This window comes from Eptesicus fuscus, chromosome 16 (genome assembly GCF_027574615.1).
Source record: "Eptesicus fuscus isolate TK198812 chromosome 16, DD_ASM_mEF_20220401, whole genome shotgun sequence".
In the NCBI taxonomy this organism is placed as follows: Eukaryota; Metazoa; Chordata; class Mammalia; order Chiroptera; family Vespertilionidae; genus Eptesicus; species Eptesicus fuscus.
In genome coordinates, this window is record NC_072488.1 from 4,473,064 (window position 1) to 4,500,964 (window position 27,901).

At 48.1% G+C, this 27,901-nt stretch overlaps 1 protein-coding gene across 1 annotated transcript in view; it reads right to left on the reverse strand.

Annotated features, from left to right (window-relative positions):
- Positions 1-27,901, reverse strand: part of NBAS (NBAS subunit of NRZ tethering complex) — a 197,573-nt gene that overhangs the window by 37,956 nt on the left and 131,716 nt on the right. Inside the window, exons 39-44 of the mRNA XM_028140372.2 lie at positions 27,330-27,406; positions 26,853-26,990; positions 19,265-19,494; positions 18,619-18,729; positions 11,243-11,493; positions 9,210-9,544 (exon numbers count right to left, since the gene is read on the reverse strand). Of these exons, the coding sequence (XP_027996173.2) occupies positions 9,210-9,544; positions 11,243-11,493; positions 18,619-18,729; positions 19,265-19,494; positions 26,853-26,990; positions 27,330-27,406 (1,142 nt within the window). The remainder of the gene's footprint in view (positions 1-9,209; positions 9,545-11,242; positions 11,494-18,618; positions 18,730-19,264; positions 19,495-26,852; positions 26,991-27,329; positions 27,407-27,901) is intronic.

Below are 27,901 nucleotides of genomic sequence, written 5' to 3' on the forward strand. Positions count from 1 at the left end.
ACGTTCGCCTTCCCTGACTTCTCCTTCCTCACACTGACCTTCCTGAGTCAGGGCGTCCACTCCCTTCACCGCAGGCCTGCCTCCCTCACCCAGGAGAGGCCTGCCCCACTCACCCAGGAGAGGCCTGCCCCACTCACCCAGGAGAGGCCTGCCCCACTCACCCAGGAGAGGCCTGCCCCACTCACCCAGGAGAGGCCTGCCCCACTCACCCAGGAGAGGCCTGCCCCACTCACCCAGGAGAGGCCTGCCTCACTCACCCAGGAGAGGCCTGCCCCACTCACCCAGGAGAGGCCTGCCCCACTCACCTAGGAGAGGCCTGCCCCTGCCCACGGTCTCCCTGAACCCCACCGGGACACACTGTCCCGGAGTCCAGAAAGCTCCAGAATGCCAAACAGAGGGGCCATTCAAAACACTGGTGTGTGAAAGGATTCCAGCAACCCGAGGCTAAGTTTCCTTATGCATGTCACACAGTTCCCAATTATTTATTCTCGACAAAATTTATGAAGAATCTAATTGAGTTGTCAGCTGATAAGTCATTAAAAATCGTTTTTAACCACAGATCACTGTGTTGAATTTTGGGTGATAGCTTGGAGGGCATTCAAAGAAATGAGTGGCACTGCTATGACATCACTCCTTCCCCAGCCACTATGTGAACAAGACTTTTAAATATTCATATCTATAGAAATGCAAAATGGAAAGAATTGGTATTTAATGCAATCTCAATCTAGCAATAAGTAACAGTCATCCAAGGGCACATAAACTAATTAAAACAATGTTTAAAGCCCTACCCACCTCATTAAGATGTACATTTAAAATACAATTTTATTTTTAATAGTTAATACTTATTTATCAAAAATGTTAATGCATCTATGTTGTTCTGATCTAATGAACGATGCAATAATTCGAACAATAACTCAATCAGAGCTATCATAAAGAAATGTTAGAGCCCTATGGTCACAATGTTCATTTCTATTTCTGGAATTATTCTGGATGCAGAGAAACAAGACTTTTAAGCATAAAAGCACCTCGTTACGATAAAATTACCTGAAAGTGAACTGTAAAAGCTCTCGGCACAAACAACTCTGTCGAACTTTTCATTAAGAGAGAGACCTGATCAAATCCCAGGTGCCTTCCGCAGCGACAGGCCACTGGGATGGCCACAGTCCCTCTGAAAATACCGAGAGTGACCGTTCCCTAGTCTACTTGTTCACACCTTCACCTGTGAAGCGGCCCCTCTGGCTGTCCAGCAGGCGAACGCCCGGCCTCCCGCGCTGGCGTCCGCGGGACAGGACTGGCCTGTGGGCCCCGTGTACAGAGCCGTGGGCATGGCTAAGGGAGGGGCCCGGCTGCTCAGTGCACATCCCTGTGCTTCCCAGCCGGAGACAGCTGATTCCCCAGCATCAGGAGATAAATCTGGTTCTCGTCCAGGGACTCAGGCAGCGGAGGGGCGGGCTGGATGCGGAGGAAGGGCGGGAGAGGGTCCACATCACCGAAGGGCCACTGCCGAGTGCGAACGCAGTGAAGTCTGTGAAGTCTGCCGCCAGGAGCGTGCAACGGGAGGGTATCTTCACACTCCTCCCCGCTGCTGTTTTCATGCTAAAATCTGCTGCACATTATTCTGAGGCCGTTTATTAATTCCTCTCTTCCCCAACATCCCACCCCGTGAATCTGGAGCCCACACACTTCGCAGGAAGGAGAAGGCCCTCTTTCTCACACTTATTAACGACGGGGCCGCGAGGGCTCGGACGCCGCCTCCAGACGCCTCCTCGGGGGCTGCGCACATGGCTGACAGGCCAAACCGCAGGGAACGTTACAGTAATACTCGCTCCTCCTGTACCTGTTTGCAAGGCTGGATTTGAAAGGTCAGTGGAGGAACTGGTTCACCTGACCCAGGTGCAGTGCAGCCGGATGACTACGATGGACTTCTGGAAGGAAACGCCAGACCCCTTGTCATTACAGGGGGACACCGACAACATTTAAGGGACAACTCGTGGACTTGAACAAGTCACAACATTCAGAGTGAATGCTAATCCGCAACCCTTCGTTGAGTAAGCAGCCAGGAGGGGCCCTTTAAGATAGGTTATCTGCGTGGCAACAACCTCTTCCTAATCTGAGCACAGCTGACGGGACCAGGGACCAGTGTGCAGCTGGGCAGCCGCCCAGGGGCTGGACAATGGCCATCCACTGTCCTCTGCTCTACACTGGACAGTGATATGTAACCAGACAGGTGCCTCTCTGGGGAAATGGTAATGTGAGGGTGTGTGTGTGAGTGTGAGTGTGAGTGAGTGTGTTAGTGTGTGTGTGAGTGTGTTAGTGAGTGTGAGTGTGAGTGTGAGTGTGAGTGTGAGTGTGAGAGTGAGTGTGAGTGTGTTATTGTGTGTGTGTGAGAGTGAGAGTGAGTGTGTGTGTGTGTGTGTGTGAGTGAGTGTGAGTGTGAGTGTGTGTTAGTGTGTGTGTGTGAGTGTGAGTGTAAGTGTGAGTGTGAGTGTGTTATTGTGTGTGTGTGTGTGTGAGAGTGAGTGTAAGTGTGAGTGTGAGTGTGTGTGTGAGTGAGAGTGAGTGTGAGTGTGAGTGAGTGTGAGTGTTAGTGTGTGTGAGTGTGAGTGTGAGTGTGAGTGAGAGTGTGTTAGTGTGTGTGTGTGAGTGTGAGAGTGAGAGTGAGTGTGAGTGTGTGAGTGTGAGAGGTGGGAGAGCCAGGGAGAGCAGGTTCACAGGTTCAGGTCACAGCCTGTCCGCCTTTGGGAAGCTCCACTCACTGAGCCCGTTTCCTTGCTCCCCATCGCTGGCGTTGGTGTCTTGTTCCTCTTACTACAATGCCCAGCAACTGAAGTGACCAGAGCGGGGAGGCTTCATACACCCTGAAAAAGCCCCCACAAATTCTAACACATGGAAATAAAGAGCCATGCCATCTGCAGATGACACGATTCTTTATATAGAAAACCCTACGGACTCCACCAAGAATCTATTCAGAACAATGAACAAATACAGTGAAATTGCAGGATACAAAATCAATGTCAAAAATCCACTGCACTCCTGTATGGTAACAATAAAATTTCAGGGGGAAAATGGGAAAAAAATAATTCCTTTTGCAATTGCAACAACAACAAAAAATAAAATAAAATACCTAGGAATAAACTTATCAAAGGATGTGAAGGACCTATATCCTGAAAACTACAAAGCATGATTAAAATAACTAAAAAGGACACAATGACACAAAAAAATATTCTGTGTTCATGGAACTAAAGAATCAACATAGTTAAAATGTCTATATTACCCAAAGCACTACACAGATTTAATGCGGTCCCCATCCAAACCCCAACGACACTTTTTAAAGAAATGGAACCAAAAATGCAGGCCTGCTAGGACTCCGTCCCACGTTCGCAAATATTTATAACACGTCTACATCTGGAAAGCTGATTGGAAACCCAGCTGTTTTAAGAACCTTGACCTTTAAGACCATCCTTTCTGCACTTACCAGGACACCGCCTCATCGTTTTACTTGTATGACAAACACTTAGGTAGCTGCAATGATCCTGCGCGTAGGCATGAAAGCTGGGAGTGGTTCTGGAAACAAGAGCCTATGACCGTGGTTCTCAACATGTGGTCCACAAGCCACAAGAGGTCCAGACTCTTCCAAGGGCTTCCCCAAGTCGAAATTATTTTTATGACATTAAATTATCTTCTCATTAGTTACCTAGTTTCACTATATCGATATTTGTATGATGGTTAAAAATAGTGGATAAAAGCGTGGGAACTTAAGCACAAACCAAGGGATGGCATCATTGGCATTTTCACTTAAGCATGTTCTTGAAAAAGGAGTGAAAATTACTAATTTTACCAAATCTCAACCACTGAGGGCACATGTTTTCAATATCCCGTGGGAAGAACGGAGATTTACTCCTAGAGCGCTTTGCTGCGTGCGGGGCGCGAGCAGAAAAGGCATGGGCCTGGCGGGGTTGGAGCTGATGTCACTGCTCTCTGCAGCGGCCCCAGGTCTGCCTGAGAGAGCAAGGAATAGACAGAATTGGCGCTTCCTCCGACTTGGGCATCTGGCAGACAGTCCTCCAAGTGAACAGAGTGAGCCTGTCACTTCAATAGAAACAGCTCATTATATTTATTGCCAATGACAAAATCTGAGCTCTCAGGTGAAAAATTAGAATTCTGGTAAACTTGTGCCCACCATTGTGAGCTTGACAGCTTCCTGATACTTAAAGACTCATCTGCTGAGACAGGGGGCTCACACTCATGCGCATGCTTTGCTCATATTACATAAAGCAGTATGTCAGCATTGGGGTGCTCTCGGTAACTCAGCAGGTCCCTCTTTTGCAAATGCCCAATGGATTCTATTCCAAACCAGACCTGGGTGCAAGATCGAGTCGAACTGTCATCTAGACCAGCGGTTTTCAAACCGTGTGCTGCAAGAATGTTTAAGACATGCAGTGCCTGCCTATGGAGTCCGGGGCACTGACCTCTTCTCCCTCAGACTGTCACATAAAAAAATGACAACAGCCAACACAACAGTAGCTGTCTGGTATAAATGAGTCAAAATTATACTTGTTTGTGTGTGTTTCTGTCAGATCAGCAAAAAATAGAATATATTTTTTGGTGTGCCGCAGAATTTTAGTAGTTAGTCCATGTGCCATGAGATGAAAACAGTTGGCAATCGCTAATCTAAACCAACAGTTTTGATGTGAGCAGAGTGCAAAGTTCGTGACATGGCTTCCGACTCCACATTACTAGCCTTAAGCTCCATCGCTTGCTGAGTTTCAGTCACTATCGAAGAATCCCTGAAATTATAGTTCATTACAGCACTCCCTGTCTCAGGCCTCATTGCTGGATTTCCTTCACTTACTTCAACCAAAATGACAAAGAAGTGTCCTATGAAGCCAGACACAGAAATGTAGGATGATGTTGACATTTCATCCATTATTTTTCTTTTGGAAGTATAGTTATTTCCCATAAAAATATGCTATTCATGTCCACCTATTCATGTCTATTATTGGTAGTTTTAAATGAATTAAACAAATTCTTCTAAATTACTTTTTGGTTTTAATTTCTAATATGATAACTATCAATGAATATAAACTTGATAAACAAAAGTTCCTTAGGGTCCTCAGTAATTTTTAAGAACGTCCAGGCATCCGAAGATCTAAAGGTTTAGGAATCACCAAGCTGTGATAATAATTATTTAAACACCCACTCAAGGACTTCCTGCTTATGCTGTACTAGGAAACAGAACATTAGAGATAAAGGCACCAGCCCTACAGTCAAAGAATTTCTAATTTCATTAAAATTCTCCATATTAAAAACTTTACATCTTTTAGAGAAATGTCTTTTGCATCTTAATGTCACCAATGGCAATTAATATTATAGGTGGCACATAACTGATGCCTAAATACTTAAGAGATTTAATCTGAATCTACATAACATGCATTTGATCGATGCATGGGAGAGTCAGGTATGTTGTCACGTGGTTAGGATATGTGCACTATCTAACCATGCTTACACACGTTTCGGACACCGACTGCCCATTACGGTGAAAACGTGCTGCATCCTCAGTTAAAAGGCCATCTCAGCACCGTGAAGACCCTAAAGGTACAGCGACAACGCGGCCCTCTGAATGATTCTTGAGCTTATTAAGTTGGGTGTTGAAGTCATACCCCAGTTTTTAAGATCAATGTATTCTTCCAGAGCTTCATGTCACATAGTCTGGCTAAGGGGATAAGGGAGAAAACAGCAGCTTATATCAAGAATCTGAACTGTCATCGTATGAAACACAGATTTCCTGATGCTGTTTCCAGAGCTCCAGAAGGCAGGACCAAAAAGTGGAAACAGTAAGGAGCCCGAAGAAAGATGCCATATATATATAGATGCCAATAGAAATGATGCTTAAAGGCCAGAGGTCACTCTAGACACGAGGCTCTCAAGTGATTTTCTGCTCTAATCCAAAGGGGACAGGTCCTCCCACCAGAAACGGTGGGAGCTGAGACAGAGGGTGCGTGCGGGTGGGGTGAGGGCGGCAAATGCCTGTCCGATCCAGGATGAGCTCCGGGCAGGATCCGAGAAGGCCTCTGCTAACTCTGTCATTACCTGGGGTTTTCAAAGAAGGATCCCCGCAAACTTCTGGGGAGCATTTAATAAGCGAGAGGGGTACTTTCCATGCCCTTACTTCTCACGTAGCTATACCAGCAACGGAAAGGGAGTGGGAAGTTTAAAACGCGAAGGCTGAGGTTACACACAGCTCCTCCTGTACAAACGCCCGTGGCTGAGCCACACCAGCAGTGCTGGACTTGCATTTCAGCTTCTTTGACCATTTTCCTGGATTTCTAACCCACTAACTTGTTCTCTGTACCTTCTACAAAAATGTTTCTAATTACTGAATTGAAAAAGCAACTCTAACCAGACGGAACCAAAAGAAACTATTTAGAATTGGAGCAAATGCACTTCCCACATTTGTATTCTTTTCCTTCTGTATATCCATCACCTCCAACGTCATGCAAATTCCACCTCTGCCTACGGGACATAATGCCACACTGTGACTATTTCCCCCAGAAGTTCTACGAAATCGCAAATGCAAACAGGAAGTGAATGAGCACTACCATGAGGGCAAAGAGCCTTCCTGGTTCATTTTATCCCGGAAGAGGTACTACACTCAGGCTCTGGGCCCTGCCCCTCTCAATTCTGGCCTCTGAGCTTGCTCTTCTTGTTACGCACTCTGGGACTAGCTCACCGGTTCCTTCCGAAGTTTGGTTCTGGGCCCAGCATGCGTATACATTTGAAAATTGTACACTACATACGTGTAGTATATTCACTTACTTTACATTTCTAACATCCTGCGCAAGCTGTGGGAACATCTGGTGTTTTGCAAATTTGGCCAAATCCAGCTGCATTTCCTTTTCCAAATGTGTCCTCGGACATGTGCGGCTGCTCTGCAGTTTGAATTTTATTCTCTCTCTCTCTCTCTCTCTCTCTCTCTCTCTCTCTCTCTTTCTCTGCAGAACAGCACTGTGCGATTTCAAATTGCACTGTATCGAAACTTTATCCTTTTCCTCTCTGGATGACAACTGAAACAGCTTGCCAATTAATCAAACGAGGGGAAATACAAAGATATGAAATTGATTTCAATGTCTCTGCCTCACTTTTCTACAGCTGAACCTGATGCAGCAGCAGAAAACCACCTCCTGGGACCGTTGACAGCAGCACCTCTTGCCGAGGATGAAACCAGCTGCGCTAAGAGAAGGACAAGCCAGAATCCACGGACTCGGCCCGCACTGGCTCAGCCCTGATGCTCACGAACACCTGCAGTTCATCTGACAGGTACAAGGTTAAGAAACTAAGGTCATGAGAATGTGCTGTAACTTAAAATCATGACAGTAAAACAGCACAACAACTCAAAACCTAAGTGGACTCTACATCCAATTCTTACACTGAATTGTGAGTAAATGATTGCTGTTGGAAGTCTGGAACCGTCTGTCCACCTCCACACACGTCCGCAGTTAGCACATGGCCTTGGCTGGTCATGCTGCTGTTCCCGCCCTCACATAAAACAGTTAAAACGCCTTCAGCCTGAGGGGAGCGAAGGCCCTAACACTCCACCTTCCCCGTCTGTTCCTGCCTCACCCCTGCAGCCAGGCCCCAGGTCGCCCCCTCCAGCGTATTCATCCTGCATTGCTAATGGACTTCCAGCCTCTTCCCGGTCCTGCAGATCCAAAACCAATGTGTGCTGGACTCCTGTCTTGTCCCCCACATCGCCCGGATCCTGCCTGGCCTTCCTCATTCAGGCTCAGCCCTGCCGGACGCACCCCAGGACAGGCGCTCCGTTTGGAATGAAGATGCTCGGGACGCCTGGTCCTCCGCTCCCCCAGTTCCTAGAATGGCTCCTGACTGCTCGCTCCAGTGCAGTTCCGGGGTTAGAGCAGAGGCCCTGGAAGAAGCCTTGCTGAGTGTAAATTGTGGCTCCTGTTACCAGATGACTTTGGTTGAACTCGCCTATTAAAACCAGAGTAATACTATTACGTAAGTTCACAGATAACTCAGCCACAGCCTCTGCCTCCAGGAGGCAGAAAGCCAAACAGAGATTCCTGAGGCTAAACCACAGAGCCCTAAGTGGCAGGTTCAAAGCTCAAAGCCGGGTTACCTGACTCGGGAGCAGGGCCAACCGAGGGGAGAGGCCTCGGAAGGTTGGCCAGCAGCCCCACCCCCGGCTGAACTCCTGGTCAGTCGAACTCCCGCCCTAGGGGACAATTTGCATAGCAGCCTTTTATTAGATAGGATCACTTTAAAATTATCCTTATTTTCTTTCTTAAAAAAAAAAAACAAAAACAAAAAATTGATTATCTTCTTCTTACAGTAGTGGCTGTAAATTTAAAACGATTACACTAATAAGAGAACGAGGTCATTGGTTATCCACAACCATGATTCCAGCAAGTTAGTTAAAAGTAGGCTTCCCCAGAGATGTTTGAACCTGTGCTTGTGCCAGCTTCCAAACGAATGACTTGAACTCTTAGCCTTTCTACTCCGTCTTCAGGATAACATTAGCTATAACAACAATTCCTGGGGTAGAGTACCAGGCGGGCTTGCCAACTTGGGGGATGAGACAGCCAGCGGCACAGACAGGCCAGAGAAGATAAAAAGAGGCTGCGCGAGAGCACACTCAGAGCGAGACAGAGGCGGAGAGTCTGTAGGAGAGGTCATGGAGTGAGAGATGTACCGCTGTCTAACCGTGAGGTCGGGGCGAGGGGGCAAGAAGGAAAGACAACGGCCCACGTTACCTGTTCGGAGGGAAACTACACGTTGCTTAGGGATCTAGAGCAGGAACTAGGGTCCAGTTAAAGGGCTCAGCCCTGAGCCTGGAGTAGACACTGGAAAATGCAACCCCGACTCCCACAGATAATTCTATCACCAAGTCGTCTACTCCGTGGGATTCATGGGGAATTCCCTCAGGGCTCACGTCAGCCACAGCGAAGTTGCTCGCCTGCTACGGATGCCTGCAAGGCGGGCTGGGCGCTGGAGGCTCTGCCCACCTGTCCACTGGAGAGAGCGGGAGGCGGTCTTCACTAGGAAATGCCATGTTGTGAAAGCTAGAGCACATCTGAACTGTGACTCTTCCCCATTTCCAGGAAGGAAATAAAAACAAAATCTACCCAACGCAAGAGCAGCTTTCATGCCTCCTAACACGCCCCGTCTACTCTAAGCGGCCTCTTGGTTACCTTGGTCACAGCTTCCGGAGAGAACGTAATGGCATCCAGCACAGTGATGAGGTCCCCCGGGTGCAGGCGATCCAAGTACTTGGTGCAGACCTCGAAGGCGCGCAGCCACTCGGGCGGGGACGCCGGGGCTTCTTTAATGAGCTGGGGGTCTCCGGTCCAGAACAACTTCTGTAACCAGAGGGTGTACAGGGAGCTCGGCGACAGCATCCGTCCGTCCTTGCCCGGGATTCTGGGAACGAGCTTGGAAATCGATAAGATATTCTGACTTGAAAGAACTGGCTGCAGTGCGTCCAGAGGGCTCGTGCCTTCCTCGGTCAGTTTTTTGTAGTCCAGTCCTGTTGGAAAGAGAGGGAGAGAGAGTAGTCCTCTCCAGCACCATGCAGAGGCGTCGCACACACGCCCAGCCCCTGCGTGGCTGAGTGCACACTCATCGGCCAGTGTAGGTGTAGCAGATCGTTCAGTCGTCCCTGAGACAGACCAGAAGATCTGAGTTCCAGTCCCAGCCTGCAATTTGATCAACTCTGCAATCACAGACAAGCTGCTCACTTCCGTGAGCCTCCGCCTCCTCTCCAGCCACTGGAGATGCCGGACCTCCTGGCTCCTGCCATCCCTCCGTGGCCCTGTTTTCCCAACCAGTGCCCACACCAAACCGCATGGATTCATGTGTATTCACCTGGCATCTCATCAAGGACTTGAGGGCTGACATGAATTGCACCCCTTGTCCTCTGTGTCTACTCCATGTCTAATTTGGTTACTCAGTAAACTTTACACTGATACGCTGAAGGAAATTCTCATAATTGTCCTGAATATTAAATAAATATAGACTTGAAAGTGCCTTGCAAATTATAAAGTACCACAGAGATATGAGGGGTGTTAGTATGTCTAATGTCTTCGTTATGAGCGTGAAGACACGTAGACACCATTCTAAAGATTTCCACAATTTTTCAGATTCAAAGGCTCTTACTTTAATAGTCTCCACATAAGCTTTAAACATATAGGCTCCACTCAGGTGTAATTCTGCCAAATGCCTACTGTAAAGTGTCTCAGTCTTGTCCTGTATAAATCCTATATAATAAAAGGCTAATATGCAAATCGACCAAATGGCGGAACGACCAGTCACTGTGATGTGCACTGACCACCAGGGGGCAGATGCTCAATGCAGGAGCTGCCCCCTGGTGGTCAGTGCATGCCCACAGGGGGAGTGCCGCTCAACCAGAAGTCGGGCTCATGGCTGGCGAGCGCAGTGGCAGGAGCCTCTCCGGCCTTCACAGCAGCGCTAAGGATGTCCAACTGCCGGCTTAGGTCCGCTCCCAGGACATCCCCCGAGGGCTCCCGGACTGTGAGAGGGTGCAGGCCGGGCTGAGGGACACCCCCCCTCCCCGCCCAAATGCACGAATTTCGTGCACCAGGCCTCTGGTAAAATATAACCAATGGGAGTAGGAAAAAAAACAAACACACCTCTGGAGTAAAAACTTTAGATTTTAGTATCAGGTCTATCAGTCACTGTGACTTTCAATAGGTTTCTTGGTTTCTCTGGAAGGTAATTCCCCCCAACTGTGAGTGAAGGAGTTGAAAATACAATAACAAAAGACAATTAGCATCAAAATCCTATGGTTTCAGATCTATGCCAGCCATGGGACATGGACATGATTGTGTACAGAACATTAATCCCTAAATTTAATTTCAAAAATGGCCGTGTTCCTCAGTTGGTTAGAGCACTGCCCTGATACACCAAGGTTGCGGGTTCGATCTAGGGTCAGGGCACATACTATAACAATCACCAATGAATGACTGAATAAGTAGAACAAATCAATGTCGATCTCTTTCTCTCCTCTCTCTCTCTCTCTCTCTCTCTCTCTCTCCTCTCTCTCTATATATATATATATATATATATATATGTATAAATATATATATATATATATTTTGACTATTACCAGGTAATAGTGGGTGTGTGTGTGTGTGTGTGTGTGTGTGTGTATTTACTTTTATTTTTATTTTTTAAATGAATTCAAGCTGGAAAATGATCATCTTACCTGATGCAACCACCTTGAACTTCTTCAGCAGCCGAATGTGGGTTTCCGGTTTAATGGCATACTTCCCCAGATCTGCGCAGCCCCAGCCTTCCAGAAGGGTGAAATAATACAGCAGCCTCTCGTGGTCCATGCCCCCGATGGTGGGGTAGATGTACTTGACCATGTGCTTGTGAAAGGCTTCGGGGTCTGTCTTCAAAGTCTCAAAGAGATGAAGGGTTTGGGCTCGATTTTCTATTTCTACTGTGGACAAACTGAAATTAAGAGACGAAGAAATTATGTTAAAATTTGGTTCCTTTATTAAACAAGATTTTTTTTTTAATTTGGGAGGAAAGGCTATTTCTTTTTTTAAATATGTTTTTATTGATTTCAGAGAGGAAGGGAGAGGGAAAAAGAGATAGAAACATCCATAATAATAAATCTATAATAATAAAAACATAATATGCTAATTAGACCGGATGTCCTTCCAGACAACCTTCTGGATGAAGCCGGGGCTGCGAGGGAAGCCGGGGTCCCAGGTGCCTGCCAGTGGCCAGAGGGAAGCCCGGGTCCTAGGTGCCAGCAGCCAGGAAGGCCTACTCTTGCACGAATTTCGTGTATCCTGCATGGCCCACACTGGGGATGGAGCCCACAACCTGGGCATGTGCCCTGACCAGGCACTGAACTGTGACCTCCTGGTTCAGAGGTCAATGCTCAACCACAGAGCCACGCCAGCCGGGCAGGAAAGGCTACCTCTTACAAGCCCCTTCCTCCTGCCTAACCAGAGACGGTGAGCCACCAAGATGCAGGTGGTTTCCATAAAGGAAAACACGCGTGTTGAATGCCTCCATCGCTCAATGCGATGTTCATGTGCTCTCCCGCGGGGCTACAGCGTCCCTGCAGGCATTGTTCACATGCCTGCAGCTCGGAGAGGTGCCCAGTGCTTACAGCCGGGAATGAACCCACATCTGCCGGCTGCCACTCGGCATTATTTATTCATGTCACAAGACAAATGTAACATCGGAGCTGCATTACAGAAACGTAAACAACCTTATTATTTCAGGGACTTAGGAAGCCATGAGGGGAGGAAACAACCCCAACTTTTAGGCCTGCGTGTGACATCCAAGAGCCTTATCTTGCTACTGGATAGACCCAAATTTGATACGATGCTCAAATGCAATTAAAATCAGCAAAAATGGGTACTTTCACTTTCACTTGAATTAGCTGTCGTCACGAATGCCACTTAAATAAAAACATCTTATTACTTTCATCTTGACTTAGATGTCTTTACAATATAATAAAAATGTTCTCTAATGTTCAACTGTCAGGAAAAAAGGTTACGGAGCTGTGTTTGGCTGGTCAGTGTGTATTTTGGGGGTGAGAGGAGGGCTTACTGCTGGTCTTGTGTTTCTCCCGCCCAGAGCCCAGAGCCCAGAGCCCAGAGCCCAGCCGTGGGGGTCCCACGCCCAGGTCAGTGAGGCAGCGGCCTCCCCGGGGGAGTGCCTGGCGCAGTGAACGCGACTCGGCAGTACCCAGCGAAGTCAGGTGGCACCTGGTTTCAGAGCAACTCCGGGAAACGTGACTCCCTTTTCACTGGAATTCCCACCTTTAGAAAGTGCCAAGACAGGTTTTTGGTTTATACAGAGAAGGTGAACCCAAATTCTGTCTTACAATTCTTATGAGCAGTGGTAATACTTAGGATGACAGCTCCAAACGATAAAGTCCAAATAGCAAGTAATTTTAAAATGCTCTTTGACCTTTCACTTCAAGAGAAATGCTACTTTTCCATTAAGACCAGATTCAAACATTTACAAAAATATCCTGAGCTATAGAAATGTCCCTGGTCTATAAAGGTCTCCTGTCTGCCTCCTCTGATGGCTTCCATCCAGCACTCACAGACTCTTCAACTGTCGGACCGAGTCTGTCCCCTCGCTAGGTGGTGCACCACTTGGTGACAAAGACAATACACAGCTCCTTTATCTTCAGTTTCTCAGGGCCGAGCGCCAGTGTGTGGTACAAAGGACACATCCGATGCCTGTGCCACACAGATGAGTGGATGCACAAAACCTGGGTGTCCTCCAGGGCACAAAGGTTTCCATCAAGCTCTCACCCAGCAGTTTGCAAACCTCGTTGTTATAAATACCCAGCACTGAACAACAGTGCAAACTAAGAGGATGGGCTGACAAATGCAGGCAATTATACTCCAATCAAGAGCAGGGCCACTCAAGCTTTAACTTCAGAAACAGCCGATAGCGATGATAAGAGAAGGTTTAGTGACAGGAGCACCTGAGCTGGGCACCAGAGAAAGGAATGGAGTGAAAAAACAGGAACAACGCTTCCAGACAAGAAAGCACAGGCCTGTACAAGACACGGGGAGGGGAGTGGGTGGCAGGTCAGAAAAAATTCTTGACACTCTCACTATTCAAAACACACAGTGTCGTCTGAGAAAGACACTGTGTACACAGCAGAACATGAAAGCGCCTCACAGGATTTGATTCCCTTCTTAATTTGCTAAGTGAAGTCTGAACACAATGGCGTGAAGAAGTAGATACTACACCACGTCACACCACCGAGCTGAGTTGTTTCGATGGAGCTTTGCAGGCAGAACCACGTGCCAATGGAGACGGGGAAAGCTTGCGCTTACTGTGCTGGTTGCTGGGCCAGTTAAATCGAAGTAACTACCAACCAACAGACAGCGATCAGAGGGGTTAAGTGATTCCTAAGACCACCGTCAGATCGGCCTGGACTCGTGTGGCTTTGTTCACCTTACCGCCACACAGCCATGGACTGATAAGGCCTTGTGCCCGCATCGCAACCATTTCAAAAGCCGAATCTTTGTATAACCCAGGCCTTCGCTCTCGCTCCAAGAGCAATAGTCAATGAGTTCTCCTGTCACACTGCTTTCCTAATGACCCTCAGAGACAAGCATTCAACACAGACTCGTCTACAAAGTGGACGGACAGTGACTAAACCACAACAGCTTGACTTCCTTTGTGTTCGACTTGATTCTGATCACCGTCTCTCTCCATCAACTTTACTTTCTCGCCCACCCACGTATTCTTCTGCGCCCACAATTCAGTTTGCCCGATGTGCAATTTTACCTAATTATCTTGTCAAGAGAGATACCGGGATACCTTTACTGACACATGATAAATACCAGAACCTCCCTCCTCAGTAAATTACAACGTGCTAAGATCTTTTATAGATGCCAGCAATCAATAACCCATTCAACAGCTTCCCCTGAAAGAAGCTGTTATCTCCCCTTTGGAAAAAAAAATGAAATCTCCACTTAGAAAACAATTCCAAAGAACCCACATTCAAGAGAGTAGGAAGAAATACCAGGAAACCGCCGGGGACTTTTCACTAATCAAATTAATGATCACCCTTAGAAACTGTTTAAGGCTTTTTCTTGAACCAAGATTTAGCTCTAACAGCAGCTTATACATTTATATAATGCATACTTAACTTCCAGAGATTAACTGCAGGAAGAAATCAGCAGTAGTTACACTCAAAGCACAAGGAATAAATGGTTAGTGCTAAGTCCACGGTCAGCGTGTTCTGTGATGGCTTTAAGCTGTCAATCACCCAAAAACGTAATTCAAGAACAGCATGTACTGAAAGGCCTCATATTTGTGTAGGAAAACAAGTTTATTTAAATGCATTATTTCTTCACCCAGGCTGAGATGGAGTGATAATTCGGTTCCATTTGTTGAGTAAAGCAGCACTTAGGAGGGGAGAAGAGGGAGGAGGGAGACAGGGAGAGAGACAGGGCTGCTGGGAAGGACTGGAGAGGAGTTCACCATTCAGATGCAGTCTCTCCTAGGCATTTCCCCAAGTCTAATCCTAAGAGTTTGAAGCTCTATGAATCCAAATTAATAACCTCGATCAGGGGTGAACAGGCCTCCACCACAATTCCTGGAAGGAGACAAGTCTACCCGCTTAGTTTCGAGGACTCAGACGTGCGGGAAACTAGGCAGACACGCACCCATCACGGCCTGGGAATGAAGCTGATGGGGCAGGTCTGACCCGCGAGACCGCCTGGCAGCTGGGCATGTGGCTACGCAGGGAAAGGTGGGCAAACAACATGGCATTGTTCCATTTGGCCAGCATTCTGGACACGTGTGTTTATGAAACAAAAAACAGAATTTAACTTTCAAGGTCACCTAGACAGCTGCTGGGAGGATCACGAATGAGTGTCGCAGTCGATTCCCTGTCGCAGGAACAGTCGGTGGGCCCTTTGCGGAGCGTCTGGTGTGAGCAGGGTGGTGGCAAGGACAGCCCCGAGAACAGGCTGCGTCTCCTCTGCCGTAGGACGCCCTGGCCCTGAAGCCTTGTAATTTCTCATAAAATGTTGATTCTGACCGGTTTATAGTCTCATATCCTCTCTTTAACAAAATATTTTAGGAGACACCACAGCACCGAAAGAGGCGTAGCATTATTTACCGAGCACTTACCCACTGAGCACCATGTCACCTCACTTACGTCTCACAAAGCAGACAGGGCTGGTGTCCTGACTTGGAAAACCATGGTTCGGAAGTCAGGTGAGCGACACAAGGCTAACAGCCCCCAGGACAGACCTGCACACCTGGCCTGCTTCACCGAGCAGGTCACAGAGCCAGGTGCGAACCCAGGTGTGCAGGACTCCAAGCCTGAGCACTTTCCCGGGACGGAAACACTAAAATGGGTCTTGCAGATGTTTTGTGCCACTGCCAGGAGTCTTTGCTGGGGTGAGGGGGGCCTGAAGGATCACGGCATGAAAAGGAAGGCTGCAGGTACATGGACGGAATCGCTTCCATTTGGGTAAAGGCGGTAATTAGCTTCCATTTTCAGGACTGGTAGCTTTTGTCTTAGGCACAATACAAATCATAATCTTGGTTCTCTTTTCCCCGTAGGCCAAAAGAAAGATCTAAACCAAATACACTGCCCAATTTTAACAACCGTGTGAGACCTGTGACCCGTATATCGACATTCAACCTTCCTACGCTAACTTGGATTTTTCCTGAGCCTGAATTTTATTTCCAGGGACAGACCAAATGATTTCAAGGGCCTTACATGGCCTGCGGGCCAGGCATTCCCCACTCCTGTTCTAGGGTAAGGATAACAGTCCTGATAACTGAGAAAACAGTGACTCGGGGGGATAGGAGATGCTCAGTGCTGCACAGTTGGGGTTATGGGCAGTTGTGGGAACTGTGGTCTCACTCCAAAGCCCATGTCCTCACCACGAGGCCACATGCATGCTGGCAGCTAACGTCGTCTCTAAGTGCCACCGATGTGTCCGCAACAGCCCAGAGATGGGGTTGGCCGCTAAACTGGCAATGGTGATAGGTCAGCCTCCGTCGGGGAGCTGAACTCGCCCCAGTAGAACCAAGAGGCTGAGCGAGCCAGTGTCTGCCATGTGGCCACTTAAAGCCATCACAGCAGTTTAGAAAAAAAGAAATAAAAAAAGAGAAAAAATTAAGAATAATAACAAAAAGAACTCAATGTGGGTGTTTATGAGAATTGTCCTTCTGCAGAAGTGAAATTCCAGGAACAGCTGCCATTAATTAAGCACCGATCAGGTGTCAGGTCCTGGGGGTTTGATTTCTACGATGAAGCCTCTTAGTTTTCATCACACCGTACTCAGAATCACGGGAAATGGGTTTGAGAGAACTGAACTGCCTCGGGCAGGGACACAGCTGGGGAGACACAGTGAGGAGGTGTCCAGCCACCTGTACGGAAGACGGCCGCCTCCCCAGAGCCCGTCTGAGTGCGCACACGTGTCCACGCGCTGACGCAGGGCCTACCTCCAAATTCAATCAAGAGGAAGGAGAACGTAAAATTAAGAAAAATCAACTTTTGGGGCGGGAGTCTTTTGAAAGGAGCAGTAGAACGAAACCTAAGGCAAATAGCATCAATTTTCTTGTGACTCTGACCTATTAACTTCCCATTAGCATTGACTCGACAAATAAATGCTGGGCCATTTCTATGGTATTAACAAGGCTGATGTCTAATACCTGTGCTACCAAGTTTGATTGAACAGCAAGGCAAACGGCTGGGGGAGCAGCAAACACCACTGGCTAAATCAGGAGGAGCTGTTTGCGTTTGTCACTCACAAGCACCGGCACCAGGAGGCAATGATCTCCCGCTCTTGTAACCCCTGGCGGCTGCAAAATCACCGCGGTCAGGTCTAATGACCTGCCCTGAACAGTCTCCCATGTTATTTAATGCCTGATAATTTATAATATATTAAGACACCAGGGAAGCATCCTGTTTGTACTTATGTTTTAAGTAACATTCAATGAAAGGATGTTTAATAAAATGCCAAGGTATTTTTAAATGTGCATACATACACACACACACACACACACACACACATACATCATAAGAAACATGTATTTGAACATATTACTGTGCATCAAAACTGATAAGTTCAGTATTTATTGTAGATAACACTATCACCCATGTAGCAGTTTCATAAATACTTAAAATGTAGATGCTAAAATTTCAAAATAATTAACAAAAATTAGCGATGCCAAGTTTAAGTGCTTCTGGACTGCTTGGCAGGCTCTGCCTCCCCTCTCGAACCTGTCTTCCCAGAGCTGCCCCGTTGCGAGTCCCGCTTCTCCTCCCACACCCTCTGCTGCTGGCCCTGCCGCCGGCAGCTCTTCCTCCAGCTCTTCCTCCAGCTCCGCTGTGCACAGCCCTCAGGGTCTGCTTCAGTCTGTCCCCGATTCTCGGCCTATAGTACCCCAAGCATGTCCACAACGCGGCTCGTGTGTCACCTGTGTGCCTGTGACTCCAAATGAGGGCCACGGCCTACCCGACCATTGCCCTTAGGCATTTCAATGTGTCTAACTTCTCCATTCCATTGCCTTTTAACTTCTCCATTCCATTGCCTTTTCTTCAACACCCCCGCCCCAAATACCTTGTCTTTAACTGCTATTCCCTGTCTCCCTGAGGGACGTCACCATCCAACAGGCAGACCCAGTGGAAGCCTGGAAATGACTCCTCACCTCTCCCTTTCCATGCACCTCCATATCTAGTTGGTGTTTACTAATCAATGTATTAAGCACCATCTAGTTCACCCCCCAACATCTCTGAAACCCATTCTCACCTCCTTCTGTACTTCCTTTTTTTTTTTTCTAAATATATTTTATTGATTTTTTACAGAGAGGAAGGGAGAGGGATAGAGAGCTAGAAAGTATCTAACTCAGGACTATTTTTACTGAAAAACAAAAAGGAACAGGCTATTCTCAGAATATTGGTGTGCCCCAGATGAATAGAGAGAGAATGTACAGGGATACTCGTCTGCTGTAGCTGAGAAGACACAGGGAGATTCTATTTTACACCCACATGATTCTCCTAGAACAGACTGAAAAGACAGACACGGACATGAACTTAGGCACGGACTGTGCGCTTACCCACTGTCGCTGAACAAGAACTCCAGGTGGGTCATGTACACCTCCCAGCGGGAGATGCCGTAGCGCTGCGCCAGGGACAGAGCGACGCCGTACACGTCCTCCTCCAGGGTCCTTCACGAGTCGGCGGCCGAGGGGAAGGAGAGAGAAACACATCACCTCGAGCAGCACAGAAAAGGCCCAGCGGGACTGCTCTCCGGCTGGGAGGGGAGCAGCCAGCACAGTCCTCACTCAGACGCTCCATGTCATTCATTCTAGAAAGTACTTCCTAGAATCTGACTGCCCCTCTCTCACTGTGGTGCATTGCAACTGTCTAGGCCAGTGGCTCTCAACCGATGGCGATGTGTCCTTCAGGGGCTCTCTGACTTAACTGCAGACATTCTTGATTGTCACAATGGGGGAAGAGGAGGAGAATGCTGTTGGCATGCCAGTAGAGGTCAGGGATGCTGCTAACCGTCCTACAAGCCACAGAACAGCCCTTTCCCACTGGGGGAGCACACCCCCCTCCTATGATGGGATGAGAGAGGGGAAAGCCCTGTCTAGAGCAACCCTGAAAGTCAACACCAAGGACTGTGGTCAGGAGCCCTGCCGACTCAACCTGCTCTGTGACATTCAAATCCCCCCTTTCTGAGACAGCAGGGCTCCTTACTCCGCCAGCCCCAGGATGGTCTCCCTCTTGTACTGGTCGTCCGCCGTGAACCGCTGCACATCCACCCCCTTCCGCAGGCCCCGGAGCAGCTGAGCCTGCGTGAAGTCCAGGAGCCGCTCGTTGTAGTAGTGCAACTGCTCCGTCAGTGAGGCCACGTCCTCGGGCCAGGCTGCATGTCCATGTCGAGTCACGTGCCTGGTGACCGTCGTGATTAGCTCTTTGGGATCAGCCTGTGAGGAACAACAACAACAACAAGTTACAGGAAGCCCGGCAGGAGTGGCTCAGCTGTTGAGTGTCAACCTATGAACCAGGAGGTCATGGTTCAATTCCTGGTCAGGGCACAGGCCCGGGTTTCGGGCTCCATCCCCAGTGCGGGGCGTGCAGAGAGCAGCCGGTCAATGATTCTCTCTCATCATTGATGTTTCTCTCTCTTTTTCCCTCTCCCTTCCTCTCTGAAGTAAAAAAATATATATATATTTTTAAAAATTATAGGAAGGCGTGTCTACCGGGCACCTGCTGGCCCTCTCGCTGCTGGCACTAACGGGGCCTGAGCAGACAGCCGCAGAGGGCACAGTATGCAGACCACAGAGAGAGGGCACAGGGCCGAGTCTGCAAGCAGGTCCCTTGGCTCCTGCTCGGCTCTTCTTCCATCTTATGACTTAGAGTTATCATAAATAATGTATTCCTGCCTTCCAACTACCATCACCTACAACGGATGTGTCCCCATTACCCAACCACGGGTAATTCGCCCTGGAAGTGGTCTCCGTCCTCAGGGCCTGGACCAGCTTTCCCGGGGCCTCTGCGTGCTCTCAGGGACGAGGCTGCAGCTCAGGGGCCCGCTGATAACACCCGACAGCGAGGGGAAGAGCGTCCTCTCCAGCGATGCGCCGGGGAAACATCCTCTTCCTAGAACCACCACCACTCCCGCTGCCAAGGAAAGCGCCCAACCAGTTTCTCCTCTGCTCCATTTGGGGCTCAATGGGATCCTGGTCTCCCATTCCCAGCAGCTGCTCTAACAATGGGAAAATTATTCAAACAGAACAAACCCCGACGCTGACAGCTGATGGGAAGAAAAAGACCTGGCTAACTGGGCACATTTGTTTATATTAAAGTTGGTTTGGGTGACACTCAGCCATGATTTTAGAATTACTCTGGGAGACTGATAGCATGAACAACATTAACTCAATCACTCCCGATTTCTGGGAAAACACAGTATATATTTTAATATAAGCAAATTAGGAAAAACTCCAGAATCTGCCTTTGTGTCTCAGAAATGTACCAAATTATAGGAAGCTGTCAGCAGTTCTAATGTGTAAGCCATTATTTTGAGCTACACAGGAATTTGTCAATGCCAAGTTCATATTACAAACCTAGCCTGCTGTTCTACCTCATGACCCTGTTAAAGAAGAACTTGGGGATACCGATAAAAGAAATCTTGGGTTCCAACAGGTGGGTTTGAGAAAAGTCAACATTAGAATTATCCCCAACTTCTAGGCAGACACTGAGTCCTACTCTCAAAGACCAGGGCGGGGTGTCTCCAGTCAAAAGGCCTGGCTTTGGAAACTAATTCTCCAAAGTCAGCTATCAACCCCCGTGCAACTTGTTCAACAAATATTCAGAGCCAATTTCTTTGTTAAAAATACAATTTCAGACCAACAAATTATAGTCAGTAAAGTCCTACACAGCTTAAACTGCTTTCATCTCTTCTCCTTTAATGAGTGGAAACAGTCCAGCCGCCCTGCACATAATTTCTATTTCCTATTCTTTATACACCACATCCGTTCACTTTAATAAGAAAAATTTAAGAGCAAACACCGACTACTTCAGTCTTCAGGCTGGAACAGGCACAGTGCTAGGCAAAGTGAGCTGAACCTCATTTAGTGCTAGCAGTCCCGGGGGACAGGTGCCTGCTGGTGCCCTGGTTTACAGAGGTGTGAGGAGGCGGGCAGGAGGCCTGAGGCCATCCTGGGCAAGTGGCAGGGCGGGGCTGTGACCCAAGCACAAAGCCCCCCAGAACCATCCTGTCATATCTGTAGGCAGGGGAGGGTCTTGGTGGGACCGGTGCAGACAGAGCTCCGCCAAGTGTAAGTGAGGCCTGGCCTTAGGGTCCTGTCGCCAATGACCAACTTTAGGGACAGGCTGATGCTGTCACTCCACCTGACCTTCCTCTCATCCCTTTCCTGCATATACTCACACGGTGTAAATACACGTGACCACAGAGGACACACAAAGGTAGATGTCCAACCGGATATTTGATTTGAGCTGTATTTCTAAGCCCTTTGTTGTTTCCTCTTCAGTGATAACAGAGAATTTTAGAATCGTGGGCAAGAATACCACTTCCTGTTCAATCCCTTGACATACAGATGCCTCCTTTTAAAACTGTATCCTCATAAAGTGGGGCGCCAGGGGCACCCTGTTAATTCCTTGATGGTGGGTTCCTAAGTGTCTCCTCGTTTGTGGATCATAAGGATGTGCTGAGTGTACAGAAGATTTTCAATATTTCCACATTTTGTGTTAAAACATAATGCCAATGAGAAGAGGTAACTCACAAAGTCATCCAAGAGAAGGGAAAATGAGTTACGGGAAGCTAAACATGGGGACTGGTGTCAAAGAGCCCGGATCACTGGTCCCTGCCTCACGTTCTCCATTAGTGACGCTGAAGCAATTCCTTCTGTCCGGAGCCCTACAGAGATTAATGAGACCGAGTGGGTGGGATGTTGTCAGCTCTAGCTCTCTACACAAATCGTTTCCTTGTCATGATCACCTCTTCCTATCCCTTCCTCAGGGAACTTCACTGTCCATGCTTACTTCCAAACTATAATAATAAAAGGGTAATATGCTAATTAAACCAGACGTCTTCTGGACGTCCTTCCTGACCAAACCAGGGCCGGAGGGAAGCCAGCCTGGGTGCCGGGTGCCTGTGGGCAGCTGGAGGAGGGAAGCCTGGGTCCCAGGTGCCTGGGTGCTGGAGGGAAGCCGGTGCTGGCAGCGGGAGAAGGCCTACTCTTGCATGAATTTTTGTGCACCGGGCCTCTAGTATTTTAATAAAAATTCTACACCTGGGTGTATCACAACTTTTCTCAAAATACTCCAAAGCACCCCCAACTCACCCCAACACTTCATCTCATATATACATTCATTCACACCAAGCGAACATTACAGTTTCTAAAGCTCTCACATGAATTTCCTCTGACCCTCCTACCAGCCCCACGATGCCCACCAGAGCCTGCTGTGCCTGCTGCACAGACACCGTCCTACCAGCCCCACGACGCCCACTAGAGCCTGCTGTGCCTGCTGCACAGACACCCTCCTACCAGCCCCACGATGCCCACCAGAGCCTGCTGTGCCTGCTGCACAGACACCCTCCTACCAGCCCCACGATGCCCACCAAGGCCGCCATGCCTGCTCCACAGATGCCACCCCACACTTCAGCATCACAGCCGCAGCCCTGCGGGAAGGAAGGACTCCAACCTCCTGGCCTCGCACCTAAGTCACTGCTTCCGTGCAGAACACATTCAGACAGACCCCTCCATGTCCCACCACATGCAATGCATCACCGTGGGTCTGAAGCTCTTAGCCTCTGACAAGCTTTGGAAGGACTTGACAGGCAGCTTCAAAACCACCCACGGTCGGGATTCAAAGGGAGACTGCAACACATCACGGCTGCAGAAACGAACTGCATCAAAAGGCATCCGAATTTTAAAATGAAAGTGCATGGAGTTAAATTATCCTATTACTTTTCCAAAACTTGGCAATGCAGTTCTTCGGGGGGAGTGGGTGAATAAAATATGATTTCTTTAAAGAATATGGTCAAGTCCCTGTAACTCGAAAGATTCATAAATATTCATGAAAAGAGAATGCTCCATGACAATCGACTGCTCGCTAGTTAGAGGTAATAAATCCATTCTGGTTTAACGGTCTCCATTTCTGGGCATTATTGCTGGCGAAGTTCTAAACAGGTGGTGTGCTTCCCCTTTAGGGTTCTTATTTGCTTGAGATGATTTTATGCTCAGTATTTGCAATCAGGTAGCTTTAAAAAAGCACACCACATTGCAGAAATGGTCTACCATAAAGCTTTGCCTTTCATCCCTGCTGGGCTGCTTCTCTAGAATACAAAACTAAAGAATATGCTTCCATTATTATGATTGTATCTTCTGAAACTTTTTCAAAAGAGTGCTAGAAAGATCACACTTCAAGATGCATTTACAATAATTATAAACGTAATATATTACTGAGCACACAGGGAACAGAACAATGTGTATGGCCCACTCACATCTGTATAAAACCTGTCAAACAGACACATCTCTGCACCAAGTACTTCTGGAAGACACAGAAGGGGAACACTGACTTGTACTGTACACCATTTGCACCACTGGAGTTTCGTGGCCATGCGCACCTTGTGTTTTGAACATGAAACCAAGTTAACTAGGACAAAGACTAGAAGAAACATTTTTCTCCAGCTGAGCCTCTGCCAGTCATCCCTCTATCACTAAACAGCATAATGGGGGCGGCACGGGCTGCTCGGAGGTCACCCAGGAGAGCCGCTGAGGTCCAGGGGCCCGTGCTGGGGGCTCAGGACGCTGCTTCTGTCAAGAGGCACGGGCCTTTTCTTAGAAAAAACGCACCCGATTATATCGATGCTTTTATTCAAACCTAGTAATCTGCCTAAATTATCATCCCTGCAGCACAGAACGGCGGGGGGTGGAAAGGCTGTGGCAATGGAATCCAGTCGGGCTGACAGCTGAGAGCAAGCGATGCTTCGCCGAGCACTATTATGTGTAGGCAACAAATTGAAACCACTCTCATTTCAATTTCCACGATGATTCATCAGGAGCTTGCCACATTTAATTCCACACTCAGCGGTGCTGTTTTATGCACAGGAAGATGCTGAAAAGACCCAAATAATGAGCCATTAGGTGTCGATGGGAAACTCAGCTGTACCTAAACACCAGTTATTGTGCCAGGAGCGTTCCTTCAAACCCAGGATCCGCCCTCCAACTGCGAAACTGCAGCCGAAGGCTGTCCTCAGCCACAGCCGTGGACAGGACCCCACCTTCCACACAGACCCACAGACCCCGAGGAGCTGCAGCGGGAGGCTGGGGAGTGGAGACGGCTCCTGCCTTCAGCAAGAGCACGTGGGGAGCAGTCAGCACCTCTTGGTGCCGGACAGGAACTGCTCCAAAGGGTGCCTGCTGGGAGGGGAGGAGGCTGCACCCGGGCTCCGCGGAGCTCAGCCTCACGCTCACCTGCTGACAGTGGAGGAGGAGGCATTCCAGACGGGCCCGGAGGGGTGACAGGGATGCTAACTTCAGAGAAACTTGAACTCTGAACAGCTGAACATGGACTTCAGAAGAGCTGGTGTCAGGATCATGGCTGGGGGAGGCGGAGCGGCCCGTTCACTGAGGCCTTTCCCGTCACATGCAGTTGACACGGGACACAGGGGTCAGGGTGAGGCACGCCCCGCCCCTCCCGGGAATGGCCCGCCAGGCCTGCCTGCCAGAGATCACCCAGGTCCACACCAAGTCCCGGCTTCTCCTGAAACAAAGCTGGTGCTGCTCTCGTCTTGTCTCTATCAAAGGCTACCTTCTGAACTCAGGTCTTTGCTGACCATATTTAAGCTGCACCCTTCAGACAGGCAGACACACACACACACACACACACACGCACACACACACATACACACACATGCACACTCACTCACTCACATTCTGTCCTTCTCGGCTTTTTGTTTCCATAGCTCCTATCACCATTAACTTAGTAAATACTTTATTTACTCATTCTGTTCATGGTGCCTCGTCCCCAATAGAATGTCAGTCCTGGAAGGACGAGGGCTTTTATACACTCGGCTCCCTGCTGCTCTCCCAGGACCTAAACACTGCCTGGCATAAAGCAGTCACCTGATAAATACCTGATAAAAGCACATGCACATAATTTGATTATTACATATGTACTAATGAACTGTTCATTAATTTTTAATCTAGTTCATATTTCACATGAAAACACGCCTGAGCTATGGAATAAGGAAAATCGCCAGAGTATGGAATAAAGTAACTGTACAAAGCAGCAGTAGCTATCAAAAAAAAAAAAGGTTGAAATTCCAGGAATAAAGTAGTATCTCACATCATGAGGCTAAAAAGAGGAAAGCATTCCTGTTTCTTGGCGAAAGGTCGTCACAATGAAACTATGTCTGAGAACCACCCACACCTGCCCGCGAGGACGCCGCCCTGGGAGACGAGCCTGCATGTGGGTGCTCCCAACACCCCCCTCTTGTAGAGAAAACTGATGAACAGAGCCGCAGGTGTTGCCGCGAATGGGATGTTTTCACATACCGACAGGTTCCCAGGTTCAGAGGCAGCCAGGCCTTTGACACACGTGGGAAATTACTTCTCCACAGTCTGCTTTGGCCGGGGGGTGGGGGTGGGGGTGGGGGAAAGTCCTGCCTTAATAAAATCTGAACCTTGGATTTGTGTGCATGGTGGATGTAAAAGTCTGATCTATTTTATTATTTTGTTTTGTTTTGTTGTTTTGTTAATTCCTCATCTGAGGATATTTTTCTATTGATTTTTTTTTTTTTTTTTTTTTTTTAGAGCTAGTAGAAGGGAGGGGGAGAGACAGAGAGAGAGAGAAACATCAGTTGGTTGCCTCCCACACGGGCCCTGACCAGGGCCAGGGATTAAGCCTGTAACTGAAGTACATGCCCTTGACCAGGAATCGAAACTGAGACCTTTCTGTCTGCGGGTCGATGCTCTATCCACTGAGCCAACCCAGCTAGGGCTATCTATTTATTCTTAAAGTGGTAATTCTCTTTAAATGATCCAGTACAAAAAGTAGATCATTTCCAGTGCTGACAATTGTGCTCTCGCTCAGAAGTTAACATACAAGTTGTCCAAAGGTTGGTGGCAAGTAGGCAGAATATATTTCAACATTTCATCTTACAACTGCTGTTCTCACATTTACGGCTTAAAGATAAAAGTGCAGCACTCCTCAGAGAACTGCACGCACGGCCTGCCTTCCTGAACTAGATAGAGCCACCTTTCCTTTGGCAGTGAACTAAAAAACCAGTTCTGCATTCCGCCTCTCCTGCTACTTCAGCCTTCCCTAAGACCTTTGTAAATTAAAGCAAATGGCAGAAAAGTTAGGAGGAGACTCAGCATTCACAACAAACATGAGAAGCTACCTCTTACAGATGCCCGGAAAGAAAAAGGCTGTCAGCCACTTGGAACGCATTCTGGGGGCAGAGCAGATGGTACCTCCAAAGCGGTAAACACAGGCTTTCATTATTTTGGAACAACTTTACCTCTGCTCAGGAGAAGGTGGAAACCGCCTGGCCAGAGTGGCTCAGTAGTTGAGCAATGACCTATGAACCAGGAGGTCACAGTTTGATTCCTGGTCAGAGGTCACAGTTTGATTCCCAGTCAGGGCACGTCCTGGGTTACAGGCTCGATTCCCAGTATGGGGCGTGCAGGAGACAGCCTATCAACAATTCTCTCTCATCACTGATGTTTCTCTCTTTCTCTCTCCCTCTCCCTTCCTCCCTGAAAGCAACACAAACATACTTTTTAAAAAGGCGGAAACCATGAGGACTCACCCTGTAAAGAGGATGGCACTTGTCCCTGAAGCACGGAGCCAGCCGGGCATAGATCTGCAGGCTGTAGTAATATGCTGCCAGCTGGAGAGACAGAGCCGAGCGGGACTGCTTTTCAAAGCACTGGTTAGCGTCTAACACCTAGGAGGGAACGTGATGGCGTGAACTCAGCTGAAAGGAAATCAAGACCATCATAAACCATTACCTCGCTAGTCATCACTGCCGAGTTTTGACTCAAAGTTTCCATCACATCAACTCGCTCTCACCTTCATATGACAACATTAAAATTCAGGAGGCACGATAAAGGCAGATCCTATGCATGCAAAGGCAGATTTAAAATCAGCATTTTGGCTAACATTGTAGGATTTATTCTCTGGATACTGACCGCGAGTGTTTATGTTAAAGAAGCAATTATAATGAGCAATAGCTCTTGAATTAATTCACTTTTAGGCCCTTCTTCCTTGGGAAGGGTAAACGTACCTGCGGTAGGGCCAGGAGGTAAGCGAGAGCCAAGGTCATGTCGTTAGGTAAAGCGTCGCTTGCTAGCTGCAAGAGAACTGAGCACAGGGGGATGCATTAGTTTACTTGAGGATCCGTATGGCCTGCTCAGTTACTGAGTACCATGTTTTCAGTCCCATACGTTTTCAACAGACAACTGGCTTCAGAGGACTCCCTGAGACACTTGATGAAAGTCTATGCAGCCCCATCTAAATACAGACCACATGAAACCATGTCCAATGGTCACCTTGCCTTAACTCAGACAAATGGTGCTGTTTGTTACTCAGACACAGGGAAATCCTGTTGGTGTAGCTGCAAAGTCTGAGTGCAAATAGATCAATGAGGATGGTTCCTTAAAGCGAATCCTTTGATTTTTAAAGGCCCAGGCCACGCTATAAAATCATGTATATCAGTGGCAGCTAATGGGGAAGGTGGCCTTATATGTACTAACAATCAGAGCCACAAAAGAGCTTTCTGAGTACAAATCCAGGACGAATCTTGATTACTACCGTGATGGTGACATGGCTTTGTTCCTGCCAGGAACACCCCTCTTC